The 18979-nt window shown below is 43.1% G+C and overlaps 1 protein-coding gene across 1 annotated transcript; it reads left to right on the top strand.

Annotated features, from left to right (window-relative positions):
- The first annotated feature begins 9557 nt into the window (after nucleotides 1-9557).
- On the top strand, nucleotides 9558-18461 carry LOC135704067 (brefeldin A-inhibited guanine nucleotide-exchange protein 3-like). The gene is made up of 8 exons (XM_065225485.1): nucleotides 9558-9675; nucleotides 10003-10341; nucleotides 10409-10542; nucleotides 10606-11237; nucleotides 11297-11617; nucleotides 11676-13283; nucleotides 13342-13777; nucleotides 13834-18461. Exons 2-8 carry the CDS (start codon nucleotides 10257-10259, stop codon nucleotides 16837-16839), a joined length of 6222 nt encoding a protein of 2073 aa, XP_065081557.1. The 5' UTR covers nucleotides 9558-9675; nucleotides 10003-10256; the 3' UTR covers nucleotides 16840-18461.
- The last annotated feature ends 518 nt before the right edge of the window (nucleotides 18462-18979 follow it).

Genomic DNA, 18979 nt, shown 5'->3' on the forward strand with positions numbered 1-18979 from the left:
TGAACTTGGTCATTTTCAGCAAAAATTGTAATTCTATTTTTTCAAATTTTGACCTTAATGTCAAAGCTAACAGGATCATTAAAAAGGTTTAAAAAATATGTAACGATTGAAACAAAGGCGCACAATTGTGACAAGCGAGTACAGGATTATTAACGGAATGACGACTTGTGCGAAGGATCCAGCATGTCAACCCTGCCGCAAAGTACCGCCAGTCGGGGTGACAGATAACAGATGATGCCGAACATTCAACATGTTTTAAAGATGATATAAAGGACAATCCTGAACTTACGCACAGAAACAGCTGTAACTTTTTAACCACGGTAAGAAATGACTTGAAATTTTGCAAGAAGATTCTTATGTAGCATGAGAACAAACCCATAGCTAATTTACATACATATCCCACAGGCAGCAAATTATAATTACGCTTAAAGAAGCACACCTTCTGTGTCTCTACTTCAGTCTCTCTACTCGTTACCACTTTTTACCTCGCACAGCGAAACCCGTACCGGCCGCAGTGCTTTATGTTTATTAGGCGAAAAAACCCAATTTTGTAAAACTGCAAAGGATGCATTTATTGATGTCGCCCCAGCTGTCTCATAGGAAAACTGTATTCGATAACCCCTATAAATAAGAAACGCTGAAATATACGAAGAGGATTATTCGTTCTGAGCTCGACCCAACCGGAGGTTCTCCGATCTTGGCCAATCGACTACTCTGAACAAAGTAATAAGTATTTCTTACTCCTACGGGTTAAGACCTGTAGGTTGGCAAAGAAAGCCCAGGCATGAAGTCTACACGATTCTTTTGAAACTACAACGAAGCGTAGTTTACTTATACCCTGGACAGACTATGGCTTATATCATGTAATATAGACTGTCTTACAATGAGCACTCATACATAGGATTTCCAGAGAAAACTAGATGTATGAGTGCTCATTGCAAGACAGCCTATATTACATGATATAAGCCATAGTCTGTACGGGGTATTAGACAAATTCTTAGTAAACAACAATAGATCAAGGCTCAATGGCAAACTAATACCCACTTTTCAATTAGGGAATCTAAAAGCTGACTTTAAACTTTGAACAGCTGTGAAAAAGTCCATCCTCAGAATTCCTTGAGGTTCTTTTCGAAATTTTTAGAACTCTATGAGGTTCTCTTTATTAGTTTTTGTTTGTCTTGTTTGTCTTGTCCCCCCGTCTCGATGAGTCTCATCGTCGCCCACTGGTCACCCACCATAGCCGGTCGAACTCCGGACGAAGCTAGAACAGCACTACCGTTCATACTGGCGACAACGCTCTGATGAGACAACGAAACCCTACCCCAAGCTCCTCCCCTGATCCTATCCTTCGAAAATGTACCCTTCTAACCTCGAGTAAGCCGCGAGTAATCGGCCCAACTCCTACTAGACATAGAATCAAGTGAATTTTGTTACACACAGTGAACAATGAATTATCGGCTCCGTAAAGCTAACGCGATTGAGCCTTCCAAATAAACGAACTAGATATAAAAAAAACTCTATGAGGTCTTTTGAAATACTTCTCAATCTGAAATTATTTTTGGAACTTTTACTTACAACACCTTGGACCTAAAATTCCCTAAGAGTTTCAGAAGAATTTCCTCAGTATTATCCAGAAATTATTCCCGGAATGACGAATAAATTATCGGTACTCCTTTGAAATTTTCCTAAAAATCCCTTTTAATTTTTTCGGTATTCTTTTTGGAATTATCTTGGAACTATCTGCAGGATTCACTAGAAATTATACACAGAATTTTTTGGAATACTCCCCAGAAATCCTTTGGAACTGTCCTCAGAATTCAATATCCTTGAGGTTCTTCTCGGATTTTTTTAGAACTCTCCGAAGAGCTCTTTTGAAATTCTTCTCAGGGGTCCACTGAAATTATACTTAGAACTCTTCATGATTTTTCCTCAGAACACATTGGAACTGAAATTCTTTTAGAGTTTCAGAAATTTTTCCCGGAATGAGCTAGAAAATATCCTCGGAATTCGCTTGGAATTTTGCTTAAAATCCTTTTGGAATTTCACTCAAACATTGATTTTTTTCGGTATTTTTTTCAAAATTATCTTGAAACTATCTGCAGGATGCTCTAGACATTATCCACATAATTTTCTTTGAATTCTCCCCAGAAATATTTTGGAACTGTCCTAAAAATTCAATATTCTTTTCGGAATATTTTTGAACTTTTTTTTTCAGAACACCTTGGAACTGAAATTCTTCTAATGTTTCAGAAGAATTTCCTCTGTGTTCTCCAGAAATTCTTTCCAGAATGAGCTTGAAATTAACCTCGGAATTTCCTTGAAATTTTCCTCAACATCCGTTTGGATAATGAGAGAGAGAAGGATTAGTATTTTCCATTTAATTCCACTACTTTATTTGCTTATCCTTGACAGATACGCGTATTTCGTCTACAATGTGCAGACTTCTTCAGTGTCTTGTACTAATACTCGACTGAAGAAAAACATCGCATTTACCGAATATATATTAACACAGGTACATTTTCACTTAGAAACTAGGTAAACTTAAATTTAATTTTCTATAGGAACAGGTACTCCGCTGCTTACTCGTTGATGTGTCCTAGGTAGTAACTTGAAAAGCCATGTGTGTCCGTTTCCTTGATCCCTGTTGAGTAAAGTTGAATTACGTTGTTTGTTGATCTCGAGGCTTTCTGCAACATCCAATTTCCATGGTGTAGATACGGTTCGTAAAATCGTTATGTCCTCCGTCGATAGTTGGTGGTCCTCTGTGAAGATGTGTTCTGCAACCTTTGATTTGAAATCATATGTTAGGCCTTTTTCTTCTTACTTTTTGGCCTTATTAACCTCCGCTATATGTTCTTTAAATCTAGTTGCTAAAGTTCTCTTGGTTTGTCCTACATATACTTTGTTACAATGATTACAGCTTATTTTATATACGCCTGCTTTACCTAAAACATTAACTGGGTCTTTAGTGGATCCTAACAATGATTTCAACTGGTTATGTCTACTGGTGAAAACTAAATCTAATCCGAATTGTTTTAACTGTGGTCTTAGTTATCAACGAGTAAGCAGCGGAGTACCTGTTCCTATAGAAAATTAAATTTAAGTTTACCTAGTTTCTAAGTCAAAATGTACCTGTGTTAATATATATTCGGTAAATGCGATGTTTTTCTTCAGTCGAGTATTAGTACAAGACACTGAAGAAGTCTGCACATTGTAGACGAAATACGCGTATCTGTCAAGGATAAGCAAATAAAGTAGTGGAATTAAATGGAAAATACTAATCCTTCTCTCTCTCATTATACAGGTATTCCACTAAGACGCCCACATTCATCAGGATCCGTTTGGAATTTCATTCAAAATTTTATTCTCTCGGTATTCTTTTCAAAATTATCATGGAACTATGGGCATCCTCAGAAATCATTTCTTTTGAAACTGTCCTCAGAATTCAATACCATTGAGGTTCTTCTCGGAAATGTTCAATAAAGCTAGGCCCTCCATTCACCAGAACTGTGCAATTTTTACATAAGGAATTTCCATGCAGCAGATTGTTGCAAATCTTACACCAGAAATGTTCAATACAAACTTGCCCTCAGGTAATTTTAAACCAGAAAATTACAATTTACCTTTGTACACATAACCTTGATCAACAATAAACAGTGATCATCACGATCTGACCATGACACACTTTAGTTGACAACACAACCTATTGTTTTAAACATCCAGTTCTAATAAAAGTAAAGTAAAAACTTTATCCCACAAACGTTTGTGTAAAGTTTGGTGGAAGATAAACCATTTTTGATAAGGTTAAATTATGGATCGTTTTGATGTGTCGCAAGTTGATTGTGTCCACCGGAACCGGTATCCGGAACATGCGGGTTAGGTCACGTGAAGCAAGAAATCATCAGTTGTCCTCAGCAAGGTATTGATTTCATAATTTTAATGCATCTAGGATCCATTTCCTAAAAGATTTGAGAAATTTTAAAATAATAAAATCGAGACGTAAGTTTAAGTGAATTCAAAATTCGTACACACAAAAAATAATCACTACTAAAATTAAAAAAATCATTGGTAGAATTAAGAGTTTTCGTTGGTTCTTTTTGGTAGAAAGTCTGAAGCATTCAAAATAAAAATGTGTAATTTGTCAAATCAAAAGTTTAGCTCTTCGTTAATTTTAAAAGTTGATGCTTTTGAATCAAATTGTAAAACTGTCAAAAGGAAAACCAATGCTTTCAAAATGAAGTGCAAACTGTTTCAGTTCGAAAAGAGTTGTTTTTATTATAACATTATATTTTTTATATTAAAGTTCAAATAATATCATATTAATGATTTTCAAGATTAAGAAAAGTAGCCTAACTAATGTTTGTATCATATTTAAAACATAAATATTCATTTATTTTATAAAAAAGCATAGTGTATGTTACTAGCGAAGTTACCCTATTAGGAGTCAAAGGAAGGCTAATCCTACTGTTCACCGTCCTGAGTCTTGTGAGTGGCATGGGTTGAGTCAGATTCTTGTCCGTCTTGTAATGGTCGAAGTATTGCGTCGAACCTAAGCTCCACGGTCATTTCGAAGCATTCCTCGTGTTTCCATCCTTTAAGACAACGACATACAATACAATACAGTGATCACTTGACGCCGCAATCCCAGTACTACTCAATGGAAACGACATTCTTTAAGACATCTTTCAGCTGGAGGTTCACCAACACCAAAACAGTGAGCTGGTGGATAATTCCCTGTACATCATTGTCTTGTACGTTCATATGTTCTACACCCACGTACGTTTGGTGGTCACTTTCGGGAATGATGGGTTAAGTGCCATGTAACGGGGTTTGTTGTAAGCATAGTCTTTTTCGGTCGAGACGCTTCACTCTGTTACGGGATTTATTGGCCGGAACCATCCGATGTAAGCTCTTGTTTGTCAAGTATGAGCGTACCTACAATGTAAACATAGATTAAATCGATCCTAAGAAAAATAATTTTCCAACTCACCTACATGCCCTGTTCCAGCGGTTGAATCACAATCGATCACCGGAGGCAGCTTCCGAACACCGAATTAACCGAATTAACCCATTAAAAAAATGAAATTCCGTGGAACGTTTTTTTTCGTCTCGTCAATTTTACTTTGGTGGCAAATAATGTAGGGTTCAGTGCTGCCAAAAACTTTACACTGAAAAAAGTTTTCATATAGTTTCCATTGGGAACGCACATGATATTTTTCCAATAACAAAATTAATGATTTTTATTTGAAATTCAAATAACGTTCATACGATCACATGAATTGTATATGACAAATCACATAAACTTCATTGGACACATAAGGTTCATGTGATTTTGTGATGCGATTCCCAATTATGAGATCACATGAAAGTTAAGTGAAATTCTAATGGATATTTTCCATTGGAAATGTGATTTATTTTTTGAGTATACTATGAAGAAGTATTTTTGACAGTTGAACAACTTTTATTTTAAAAAATGCACTTTTAAAATAACAAGTCAGAAGTGAAAGAAAAACTTTCAAACCAAAGATATAGCTTTCATTTTGAAAATTTTCACTGTTAAAACTACGAAATTTGGGAAACTTTTATTTTGAATTTGCATTATTTTTATAGCAACAATTTTTGTTTTTTTGTGTGTAGAAATCTATTTAAACAACTTTTATTATAGCCACCTAAACGGTTTATTCCACCCTTGTTGTGTTTTCCACGTAGTAAGTGGAAACCTAGATAAAATTTAATAGAGGTATATTTTTACTGAAATCATAAAATAATACTTACCTTTGATTTGTCGCGTAACCTAAAAAGGACCTAAAATACTGTAACCGTTTGTTACAAAACATATCAGATTTTTAATTTGTGCATAGTTGTTAAATGTACCGTCACGTCTCTTAAAGTTATTTGGTGTTGGATTAGTAGGGTTAGTAGTCGTTGTATAAAATTGTTAATTTGTTAGTAGGATTAATTGTTTTAAATTTGAAAATTGTATAAAACCGTACAACTACAAACGAAGTGACAGACGGAGCGGCTCGAAAACTTTGGCGACTAATCTGCTATTTCAGTTTTTCAGTGTACCACATGGCAACACTACTAGATTGTACCACATGGCAACACTACTACTGGATTGTACTAGCATTTTCACCAAATGTATTAGAATGTTTTGGTTCTATCTCTTTCACTCTACTCAAAACTGAAATGCATAAAAAAATGACAAAATGATACACTCTTTGCACACTGTCAAAGAATCACTGTACACAAAATCAACTTTGTTCAAATCAAAACAAAAAAACTAACCCATCTGGTGGATGATGGCACAAGCTTCCAAGAAAATTCTATTACACTGAACCACATTATTTTAATGGATTTCTTCGCCAGTTAGTCGTCTGTCACTTCGTTTGTGGTACAACAGTACAGTGGGTATGAGTATTCTATCAGTGGGTACAGTAACATTCGGGCGAAATTATGATTTCAAAATGGGTGGAAAATAACGTCTCACGAGAAGAGCAAATGACGAGTGCACGGATGGATTTGAGTTCACTCACTCGACAAAAAGTGACACAACAGCGGGGCCCTGTTTACTAAAAATGAACACATATGTGTTCATTTCTAGTAAACAGGGCCCCGCTGTTGTGTCACTTTTTGTCGAGTGAGTGAACTCAAATCCATCCGTGCACTCGTCAATGGGATGGGAAAAGCGCAAAGGAAAACCGCCTTCCTCAATCAGTATCTGGCGTTCGTGTGCTTCGGATCGTTAAAACCAAGTGTCCTTAAAGAAAATAAAGTGATGAGTGGTGAATCGCGGGAATATCTATCTGTTGAATCAGGTAATACGGCTTGGCTAATTAATTACCGATAGCTAACATTAATCGAATGACCATAGACCAGTACGACAATTAATAAAAATAAACCCCGTTGCCCTCACAGGACCTTTTTTGTGGTACCATTCGGTACAGCGCCATTTTGTGAACCAACCGACTAAGTCGGTCAGGAAGCACACGAGTCGGATTATTGGTCCTTAGTGGCTATTAATCCTAACAGTAAAGGACATCATTTCGCTTTCAATGCTAAGCAAGGTCAAAATTGCCGCATTCCTCGGGCCAAGACGGCTCTAATCTCAAAAGAGGACCCCTCCTAGCAGAGTCACTCCGGCTTTGCCTGGAATCTGGGGATTCTTGTCAACGAGGGTAGACGCCAGGAGACCGCAGATCGCCATCAAGTCAAGTCGATCTGTTGACCGATCCACTAGCAAGTAAATTCAAACATCACCATCCTGTCAGGCTTGATTCGCCCGACGTCAAGCTCGTCGTACGTAGGATCATCGACGAGCGCTCGCACATCGGCAGAGTAGTCTTCGGCGGAGCAGAATCAACGGCAACAGTTGAGTACCGGTACGTCAAACCCCCATAGAAAAAACCCACTGTACACCCATAAAATTCAATAGAACTACTATTAGAAATCCAATCCACACATCAAAATACACCCTTTGATTACTGTGTCACTTAAACTTTTCATATCTCTTAGTCAGGTGACAGTACTGCACATGAGGATCGCGAAGCCCTTTCAGATTACCCAGTAGTAAGCCGACCTTGAGAAACAGCTTGAGCGTTTTTACCGGGATACAGACAGTAGAGTTACAATACTTACCTTTGATTGTACTTACTATTAGAATGAACTAGAATCGTCCTTCCATGGCAAACGTTGACCTGAGATAGCATTTAAAAGAGCACTGAAAATGTAAGATAATTTGTATAAAATTAACCTTTGTATAACCGCTAACATAAATAATAAATTACAGCCTTGAAGCTACTGAGTGCGCAACTAGAAGAACGGTGGTAGTTCCGACTCAATGCGCATCGAAAGACCAGTGGGGAGCATAGGAGTGTGACCCACCCTAGTAACCAATATATTGGCACTGTGACCAAGCTTGACGTCATTCTGCATCGATTCCTTGTGGCCAATCGCGTTGAAATCGGTTCTATATACCAGAAACTCAAAATTCAGACTAAGATTTCAGAGTATAAAGACATATCGATTTGATTACGAAAACCATATCCAAATAGAGTTTGAAATCTGAGTCAATATGAGCCGTTAGCATCTTATTCGTCACAAAATGTTAACACCCAGAAGAAGGTTAATTGGGTTGTTAGTGGATTACCATATGAGCAAAATGAACAAGTCTTGTTTGTTTTAAGTCGACTTCAGATTCAGAACCTACCATTTATACGGGATCGAATCATCACTCAAATGTGTCTAATCGTGAACTGTCTTTACATTCTCAAGCTAGAACCAATGTCTAAGCTTAAAAGTTAGGGGCATTTCCCCAGCTGGCCTAAGCTCAGCTTTATTCTAAGGCGGAACTGTGCTCGTCCGCACCTAGACAACATAGCATAAAGTACTGGTCTGAATCCCACGATTCTCTTCTTATTCGAAGCCTTTTTTTTTACAGAAATTGGTTACTTAAACTTTGCACAATAATTATTCTCCAAAATTGCCTATAGACTTCACTCCTTAGAACTCTGAATCTATACATTTTGCAATATGTTTCGGGTCCTTAAACCCCCTTCAATCAAATTATGAACTTAGTTTGCGTATTATAGAAGAAATGGCTCTAATGTTGGCCTAGTTTTCATAAAAATCCCCTGATCTTAAATTCTTATGTTTACTGTAGACCACGATTTAGACTTGTAGAATGCTTTAAAACCTCTATAAAACTTTCAGTGTTTGTTGGGATGGCATTGATCATAAGTAAATCAAGTAAAAGTGGTTGATGACGAAGTTAAATAAATTATAAAAATTGGTTAGCATTGGTCTCAGTTCTACAAATAAAAGTGCCTACGAGTATATTAACTTTCAAACCTAATGCGCAAAACGATGTTATAAATAATAGATGAATCAATGTGACATGGTATAGAATCCAAAAATTACCTATACCGAATAGAAGGCAATCAAACGCGTAGAAAAACCGAAACAATGCGTATATATCGTACACTGGATGACTCATCCAACCACCTGTAGATCCATCAACCAAAGCGAACACATTTCGAAAAAGAAATCAATTTACGGTTTGCCATAGTCCTGTACGATAAAAACCCACCCAACCATTTGCATATTCCTACCTATGCCAATAAACGAAATACGCTAGCTCCCTCACAGTAACAAACCTGCCCAACCAGCCCAGGTCCACCACCATCATCTCCCCAACGTAAACTCATTTTCCTTTTTCTATCGAGCTTCTATTCTTTCGGAAAGGAATCTGATCAACCAAAACACAAACACTTCCGCATCAGCCCCGAGCGCACGTGGCCAACCACCCACCGCCCCCTCCCCCCCTCATGCAAGGATTTGTTTTCGTTCCATCCCTTTCCACCGCACGGAAGCCGGTTAGCGCGCCTCAGCGTCGAACAGCAGCATGTGTTCTCACTCCCGAAGAAGACCGTCGTCCGTCAGCGGAGTGGAAAACCCATTGAGGATATCGATCGATCCTCGGAGCATGCGCCGTCCGGGTCGCCACACGGAACGCTGCGGAGCCGAGGCGAATGCAGGAAAAAATGGCGTCAAAGTAAGTGAATCTCGGTGGTGCAGCAAGACTGTACGGTGGTGAAAATTTGAAAAATTCTAGTGTTTAAAGGAAGTGTCTCCGAGTGAAAAGTGCTCGAACGGCTTGGTTAAGGTCCGGGGAATGTGAGTATGGTGTTGGTTTGCGGGAAAAAGTGTAAGGATTTGGGAAAATTCGGGGAATCTGTTCGGTTGGACCCACCTTGGCTTCAGGAGAGGGTTTTGGGATGACAAACATCTGCAATGATAAAATTTCAAGGGTTTACTTAAATTGGACATTTCAAGGCTCGGTTCATCGCTTGAGGGGTGTAACGAATTTGGGATAATTGATTGCTCTAGCGTTGTGGTCCATTACTTGCCGATCCATATGGTTTTTAGGAACAGGAACAAATTTAAAGTTGGACTCACCCTTTTTTTTGTTTTTGCTGTCCCTATGCTCATACTCACACACAGGAGGAAAATCGATAGAGGATAGATTAGGCTTTTTATTTATCGCTGTAACCCGAGACAACCGCAAAACATTGAGTGTGCAGTGTGTTGCAGTTGCAGCGAAAAAGGGGGTTATCTCCTGTGAAGGCAACCGCCCGGAAGAAGAAGAATTTCAACCCGAATTCCAGTGTTAGTCACGAACATGAAGACAGCTTAGTACTGTTGTTGTTGTTGTTGTTGTTGATATTGTACCGAGTTCAGCCAGCCAAACAACAACCATGGAAGAACTACTGATGACTATCGTAAAGGAGGCGACCGGTAGCAAACAGCAAAATCTGAAACAAGCCGCACAAATTGCACACGGTGAGTACAGTTGGATGAGTCATTGATTTTTGTGGGCTTCAACGCTATGGGTTTTCTTTTCTGGCAGACAAACTCCTACGTCAGCATGGCATCCATCGGGATCCCTCGTACGAGCTGCGAACGGTGTGCTTCACCGCACTCCAGATGGCGCTGGAGACAAAGCGACCCAAGTTTGTCACCTACGGACTGAACGGCTTGCACGTAAGTTTCTGATCATGTCTGGAAATTCCGGAACCTTACATTAACATCTCCCCACTCTTGTAGCGCATCATCCGCGACGAGCGGTTCTTCTTCGGTCTTGAACCGGAGGACGATTCCCTGTGGTTGCCGGCTCAACTGCTCCGATCGACTTCCGGAATTTCTACCGTCGGAAACGAGGACACCGTTGTCAACGTACTCCGGTTGTTCCTGTCGATGGCCTGCTCTCCGACCTGCACCCTCAACGGACGGCTTCTGATCGAGGTCCTCTCCAAGTGTGGCGAATGCTGGGAAAACGGTTCCCGAGCCGTAAAAGCAGCTTCCCTAGCTGCCGGTAGCCAATGTCTCCGCGCGTTCTGCACCTTTCTCAAGGACGAAGCCGAAGAGATCCTACGCACCGGTCCGGCAGCGATCATCAACATAGGCATGGCTGCGGCCGTCTACAATGAGGTTATCCCCGTTATGCAATGGCTGTGCAGTCGGTTGATCGAACCGACCACCGGAAGCCCCAAGCGGACTGACTCCGCCGGGTCTCTCTACCTAATGGAATGCATCCTAACTCTGGTAACCTCCCTGCCACCGGATGTCCACGCAAATCCACACTTTACAGCGTTCCTATGGCAGAAGTTCTGTCCAACGCTAGCCGCTACCCTCGGCTCCCCCGGAAGAGTCAACATTGACAAAAAGTTCACTTACAAGTAAGCATCGCTTGGAATATCCTCCACCAATAGCCCTGACATTTTTCTCGATCCCACAGAGACGCAATACATCTGATTGAATCGGAGCACCGTGGATTCTTCACCCGTCCGGGGCTGGATGGCCCCCAAGCCCGTTGCATCTACCTGACCAGCATCCAGCTGTTGCGAATCGCCGGAGCTCAGGGTACCCTTAGGCCCATGCTGGAAGCCTTGTTCCATCGGATGCTGCTACTGCCGATACCGGCAAATCGCGCCGAACCCCTGCGCTGCGTTCGGGAGATCCTCAAGAGCCCCGAACGGCTCATCGATCTGTCCGTGATCCTGTACCCGGACAAAAACCAAGGACAAAGCTGCAGCGACGATATGGCACTGTTTCGACTGTGAGTATTCTGGTTCATGAATGATTCGTTAGGAAATCATGACCTTTTAAATTTCCAGAATAATCGACGCCATGGAGGAATGCGCAACCACGTCCCAGCACGGCAGCAACTCCGTGGACAGTTCGATGAACTCCAGTGTAGAGTGCATCGTAGCTTTGCTCGACAGTCTCCAGACCCTATGCTCCGGAACGTTCGACGAGTCGATCATGAGCGACCGGATCGCCGATGTCATCAACAATCGGTACCACCAATTGCGCGAATCTGACTACACCGGTCCGTTGACATATCAATCGATGGCACGGCTGCCGGCACCGTATCGGGATGCCGTGGCTGAACTCCGTCAGAATGGGTTCGAAACCTCGTCGGAGTCAGAGGTGGATGCCGAGCATCCTATCGATCCCGAAGCGGGATCACTCGGATCCGGAGACACCGAGGGCCCAGAAGACGAAGCCCACTCCTCCAGTGACGATGTATCATCCAGGGCCGACGGAAACTGGCCCTGGGCTCATCTGGAGGAACCTCCACACGTGCGGTCCGACGTGGACTGTGATCGCCATCACGCCAGGGAATTTGCAAAGGTGCTCACCGGTGATCTGGTTCCAAACCTGCTGAAACTGAAAGCTTCCGTCGAAGTGGATGAAGCAATCCAGGAGTTTGCCTCCAACATCTGCCAACAGAACAGTGTAAACTACTCAGATTACGATTACAATCTGACCGCGTTGAACGCGGATGGCATCTATCTGGCCACCTACTCTGCTCTCCTGCTAGCACTGCAACTTATGAAAGCCGGTCACTACGACGAAGGCCATGAACCGATCCTGATACCCCTGTCCGAGCAGCAGTTCGTGACCTCCGTCCAGAATGCCGGAGTCCTGGTCTACCTGAGTTCCGCATGGCTTCGCGAACTGTATCAAAGCATCCTAGCTTCCAATCCTCTCGGAACGCTCAAGTCCATCGAGAACACGGATGGATCACACTGCGCTCTGGTGGACATGCTGTACGACGCTGGAGGCGTCGGACCATCACAAATGCTTTCGGATTGGCAACGACTTCAATCGGTCGTGCGAATTCAAAGCGAGCCAAACGTCAAGCAGCTGGCAGCTAAGAAGCTCGCTCGTCGTCTACTGACGTGCTGTTGGGATTCAATGGTCACCGTGCTGACCGCCGGCCTGGGTGAGGTCGATGATTCTCGCACCGCTCGGTTGATGAAGTTATCGAAGAAGACGCTCCGCGTTAAGAAGAAAGCTCGTACCTCTGGTGAAGCGCTGTACGCGCTAAGCTTGGAAGGCCTCCACGCAGCGGCAACTTTGAGTAATTCCCTGAATCTGCAGCATTTGGCCGGGAAAATTCTGAACCTGATCGCGACTAACGTATGCCAGAATTCCGGTCCAAAAATTCCCGCCAGTCAGGCCCTGTCGATGGACGTAGTGTTGTCCGGAGGATTGGAGCTAGGATCACATTCGGCCGACTGCTGGCTGCCGGTGTTCTCCGTCTGTCGCCATGTGACTCAACTGGAACATGATCTGTTCAGTTCGCAGAACGCTCAGATGGGGAATGCTTCGCAGGTGGCGAACAGTGGAAAGGAAAACGATTCGCCGAGCAAGAGTGGAGGGCAATCGGACAAGTTGAACCTGTCGTCGTATCCAATCGACGAGGATGAGACCTGGTGAGTTGGATTCAGTTAGTGTGTGAAATTTTGATTTTAACAAATTCTTCCATTGCAGCGTGGACGTCTACAGTTTCCTGCAGGCTCCGCTTCCAAACTCGAACGCCAATGTGGCGACCATCCTGAAAGCGTACTCCGGGAATGATACGGTGAATCTGTCGCAAGCGGATACGGCCAAAATGCTGTGCGCGTTGTCTCATCAGGCGGATACGCTCTTCTCGGATGCTGCCGAACGGCTTGCTCTTCCGGCGCTGCTGCACTTCTTGAAGAGCTTGTGTCGGGCGTCGCGTGAGCAGCTGTACCGTGGCTCGTCGTCCAAGAAAGGTAAAAAGTCCTGGTGGCTCGGTCGCCCGTGGAAGGTCAAGAACGATTCGCTACCGCTGTCCCTGCTGTTGCATCGCGTCGGAGACGTTACGCTTAAGGTATTCCGGGGACCAAGGCCACTGTTGCACATCCTGAAGGTTTGGGCCATCACCGGACCGCACTTGATGGATGTAAGTTTGATGTTTTGGGGAAGTTGAGCGCAGGTAATGATGGTTTTTCGTTTTAGGCTGCCTGTCATAAGGATCGAGCCATTTCCAAGCGTGCTATCGAGTACATCCACGACATCATCACGGCCTTACTGGTGGAGCAATCCGAGTTGCCGCACTTCCACTTCAACGAGGCGCTTCTCAAGCCCTTCGAGAATCTGCTGAGCATGGATTCCTGCGACGTGGACGTGCAGGATCAGATAGTCGGTTGTCTGTACGAGATCGTCGAAGCTCACCGCACGGAGATCCGATCAGGTTGGCGACCGCTGTTTGGAACGCTACGAACCGCCCGTAACCGTCCGGTACATCTGTCCAACATCATCGACATCTTCCACGTGTTCCTCGAGACGGATAACACCCTGGTGTTTGCCAACGCTGGACTGGACTGTATTCTGTGTCTGCTGTCGTACTTGGAGATTTCCGGCAGTGGAGGAAGTGTTGCCGGTTCGACTGGTGGAGGTGGTGGCAACGGGCCAGACGGCAGCACAAACGACGACAATAACATTAGATCCAGTGATTTTTTATATGATGCGTTGAAATTCCTCGAACGTTGCTCATCGATCCTTAGCTTTATGTACAATATGCCTCAATGTCCGAATCTGCACTCGACCTACAAGATCAAAGGTATCACCTACACTCACATCATCGATGCCAACATTCCGAACTCGATGGAGAACTTCACCTACTTCGGGCAGGACTACCTGCAGAGCAGCAACGAGCAGTACATGATCAGCTACCGTTCGCTGCATATCGATAAGGAGACGATCACCAAGATCGATGAACTGGACAAGCCGAGCGGAGTGCTGAAGGTGTGGTTCCTGCTGCTGGACGGTCTGACCAACTCGCTGATCGTTTGCCCGATCGCTCACCAATCGCCAATTCTGCAGTCCATCTTCAAACTGTTCAAATCGCTGCTCATCAATCCGGGCATCGAGTTCGGGTTCTACTGCATTAACCATCTGTTGATTCCGATGATTCAGGATTGGTTGCGGTACGTCAACAAGGCACAGAAGAACTGGACTTTGATCGAGAAGAACTTCAAGCACTGCTGTTGCATGACCACCGACCTGGTGGTGGAGTTTATCGAGAAGTCCCAAGGCACGGTCAGTGGTCTGGAGGACCGCATTGTGATTGGAAGCGAGCAGACGTATAACCATCATCAGCAGAGTGTCAAAAGTAAGAGCAAGTTTACGAGTATCGTTCGACCGGTGGATAACATGAAATTCAGTAAGCTGAGAAAGATGACTTCGGCGGACGATCAGCAGCAGCAGCAGAACCAACAGCAGCAACAGCAACAGCAGCAGCAGTATGCGGGCTATTATGGAAGTAAGAAGGAAGAGGATGTATCCAGTGCTACGAAGATTCCGACGGCAGCGATCTTAGCACTGAAGCAGCTGCTGCTGGTGTTGATCGAGTGTTCGGCACAGTCGCAAGAGACGATCGCCAGGGTTGGGGTGAGTTGTATGAAGCACATAATCTTCTCGACGGGACACATCTTCAACGAGGATCAGTGGATGGTAATCACGTCGGCAATCCACCGGGCCAGTACGGTAACGATGGCTCCGCTGAGACAGTTGATCTTCGCTTTCAATGAGAACTCCAACAGTTTCTATGGGGATTGCGCGAATGTGAAGGTTGCGGCAAGACGGGACAGTACGCTGGATGAGCTTCAAAGGGTGCATTCGTTGGCGCAGCAGGTGTTCTTGATGGATAATCAGCGAGATGTGTTGAACTCGAAGGTCAACAACAATCTCGGAGGTGGACTGAATGGAGTTAACGGAGCGGGAACGGCTACGGATGATCGATCGTACTCGTTCTTACTGTATCCATTGAACTGCAATACGAGCATGACCCAGTCTTGTTCGGTGAATGGGGGAGGAATCAGTGCGTCGTTGCAGAGCAATGGACTCAACTTGGATAGCTACATCATTAGGATTCCGTATAGGAACTTGGTCGTGGGATTGCTGGCGAGTCAGATGTTGCTGCAGCTCATTGCGAACATCCTGTTGAACGGGTTGACGAACGTGCCGAACGAGCTGAACTCGTGCATCTACAATGGAGGTGAGACAACCGGTACCAGTACCAGTACCAAGGCACTGTTTCAGCTGGGCTACCGAAGCAAGGAGGTTCTGCTGAGAACGTTGAAGCAGTTCCTGATCTGTTCGATGGACTTTGACATGCGACCGGGGCTGAAGTTCTTGATCCAGAAGGTGTCTAACATTGAGAGTGCGGCAAACCTATACAAACAGATGACCTCTTCGTGGATCATCAACTTCATGACCCTGGTGGACGTGTACATCAACAACATTAGTGCGTACAATTTGAACGAGGATGACATCAAGTACATCTTGGATTCGTGCAGTCACATGACGGCCGCTAGTCAGCAGTGGAAGAAGAACGAGAACTTTGTCCACTACCTGTTGGCTCTGCGGGATCTATGGGATCTGATTGCGGAGCACTTCATCGATAATATGGAGAGTAACGGCAACGATGGATCGATCGTAACGCACATTGTAGAGAACAAGTTGGAGAAATACGAACGCTTCGACGACAAGCTGGACAGTTCGGGTGGCGAAGATGAACATTCGAGCTCGCCGGAAGGGATCAGCTGTGGAGACCTAGCGAACGACATTGACAATCAAGCGGTGGATCCGGAGTCTCCGTCCAAGAGCGATGAGGAGAGCGTCTCCGTATCGACGATCGTTGGCAACCACGGTGGCAGGATGAATCCGTTCAACATCTCCGCTAATCAGCAGCAACATTTGCAACATCAACAGCAACTACAGCATCAACAGCAACAGCAGCAATCGATATCGCCGGAGATCGAGCAACAGCGAACCAACAGCATACAGAAGGATCTGATTTGCAAGCGATCGGCACTGAAGCAGCTCATCGTAGCGTCGATGGAATTGCTGAAGCTGCTCCCCGAGGAGCAGGCCGAGCTTCTGAAGCTTCTGCTCACGCCCAAGATCCGGGAAGCGTTCCGGGTGATCCAGGAACAGGGAACCGGCTTGACGATGGAGTAGTACGCCGCTTTCCGGGAGGTGTTTTTCCCGCTGCGCGGGTTCTCTTCTACGTAAATCTTTTGACACATTAACATATATGCAAAACGTACATTTCGATGGAAGACAAGATATAATCGACTAGACTGAAATCGTTTAACAAAAAATATATATCGCAAATTTACAGACAATGCAAACTCCTGAATTGAAGTTGAATGGCAGATCAAGAAAAAAAACACATATTTTGATGATATATAGCTTTACATGATTTATACATTTACGCATGGAACAAAACAAAATCATATATACCTATATATATACATATTGAAGTCCCCTTAAGAACCCTATAACTGTTGATATACGCTAAGGAATTTACTAAAAAAAACCGCGAAAAAAACGCTATAAACTACAACACTTGAGCTACACGCCCTCCACGCAGCCTGCTGTGAAAAATCTCTCTAAATACGCAAACACACTTCTGAACACTACACAAACACTTGCTCAAAAAACTCCAACACATACACACACACACACACGACACCAAACAGCTTAAAGCTACCGCACTGCGCGCGTGTTCTAATCTTTTCAAACTGACTACTAACATATAACACAGCAAAACAAACAACCCGATATAACCGAAACCTCACCTACTCATATTGTAACAACTACTAACGAACATGGCTTTCATACTCACACCAATACCAGCGTGCTTTCAGTTTTTGCGTTTTCCGGTTCTTTGATTCGTTTATCGACATATACGCTTCTTGTTCACGAACGCACGGTGAAACGCACACTACTGTATAATCTTCGCACCGAAAACAAAACAAAAAACACACACAAACACACACTTACATACTTTTGCGATTGGTGCCGCAAGCGTTTCACTGATGATGGAGTTGCCCTTAACCTAGACGCTTCTGTGACATTTTTTATAAACTCTCCTAAATCTCTTTCTCTTGATAAGTGGAAAACGAAGAAACCGAACAAATCCAATGAATCAAATTACGGAACGGAACAAAACAAACAAGACAAAAACAACAACAAAGTGGCAGTGGTTGTCATTTTTATAGTAATTATTATTGTTATTATCAACATCAGTGGCATAAGTGTATTCGAGTTCTTTCACAAACACAGACACACAAACACACACATACACAAACAATAAAAAAAGTATTTTGATCTGCTTAAGTTGGACAGAAACGGCGAAAGGTAAACAAACCAAGTATTTTTGTGATCGGATCAGTATTTTCCCCTTCAATACCTATTTCTTAACTCCCTATTTTAATCAAACAATTGTAAGCTTGGGTTATCCTCGGTTCAACGACACTGATTGATGTCAAAACGACAAAAAAAAGAAACCCTCCATATTCCCAGTTACATCCATCTGATTGTCGAGAAAGAAAATAATAAAAAAAAAAAACACAACAAACAGCAAATGATGTTATGAATCAATAAGAAAACAAAACAGTATAAACAACATTTCCACAGCTAAACATAAAAGTGGAATCACACAAGTATTTACCCGAAACTGCAAAAGAAAGGAAACCCAAACATGAGAAAAAAAATTGAAACACAACTACTAATTCCAACACCGACATGGAACCTGTCGTGAACAACAATAAACAATTGAAGTAAATATTATATATTTGTGCAACAGATCAGCTGGTGCGTCGAATTATATGGATTATTTGAAAGAAAGCCTTGTTTTATTTTTGTAACTGGTCCCGAAGAAACGAGCTCAACTTTTTGGCTCAGCTCTGGTATTCTCTTCGGTTCCAAGCTAATCGATGCACCCCTCGAAACATAGGGAAATCCACGAACCCCTCATTTTAGCTGTCAAACTTTCATAGCGAATCAAAACAAACATTGTGTAGTACTAGAATTTCGACTAGAATGGGGTACGTTAATTGATTTGCTTGGGACCAATAGGCTAGTCAAGTAGTGAGCCAATTAAAAATCGTTCAATGCGTATTGATTGTTCGTTAAACTGTCGAGTTATAGTGGATCAAGAGTGATCGATTGAGATCGATTTGACCATGGTAGGAATGTTTGTGTGGCTAGCTTTTGGTCACAGACGAAAAGATGAAAGAACCCAATTTTAAAACCTTTAGTTTGTAACCCTCGTCAAGGGTGACAATTATTAACCACCATTTTAACGTGTTTT

This window comes from Ochlerotatus camptorhynchus, unplaced genomic scaffold (genome assembly GCF_037179485.1).
Source record: "Ochlerotatus camptorhynchus isolate MF236.1 unplaced genomic scaffold, CSIRO-AGI_Acam_v1.1 ptg000230l, whole genome shotgun sequence".
NCBI lineage: Eukaryota > Metazoa > Arthropoda > Insecta > Diptera > Culicidae > Ochlerotatus > Ochlerotatus camptorhynchus.

Excerpts from the sequence above, each read along its gene's own strand:
- LOC135704067 (XM_065225485.1), top strand. The coding sequence starts at position 10,257 with ATGGAAGAACTACTGATGACTATCGTAAAGGAGGCGACCGGTAGCAAA. Across the intron at positions 10,342-10,408 it reads AGCCGCACAAATTGCACACG|ACAAACTCCTACGTCAGCAT; the intron begins GTGAGTACAGTT and ends CTTTTCTGGCAG. Across the intron at positions 11,618-11,675 it reads GATATGGCACTGTTTCGACT|AATAATCGACGCCATGGAGG; the intron begins GTGAGTATTCTG and ends TTAAATTTCCAG.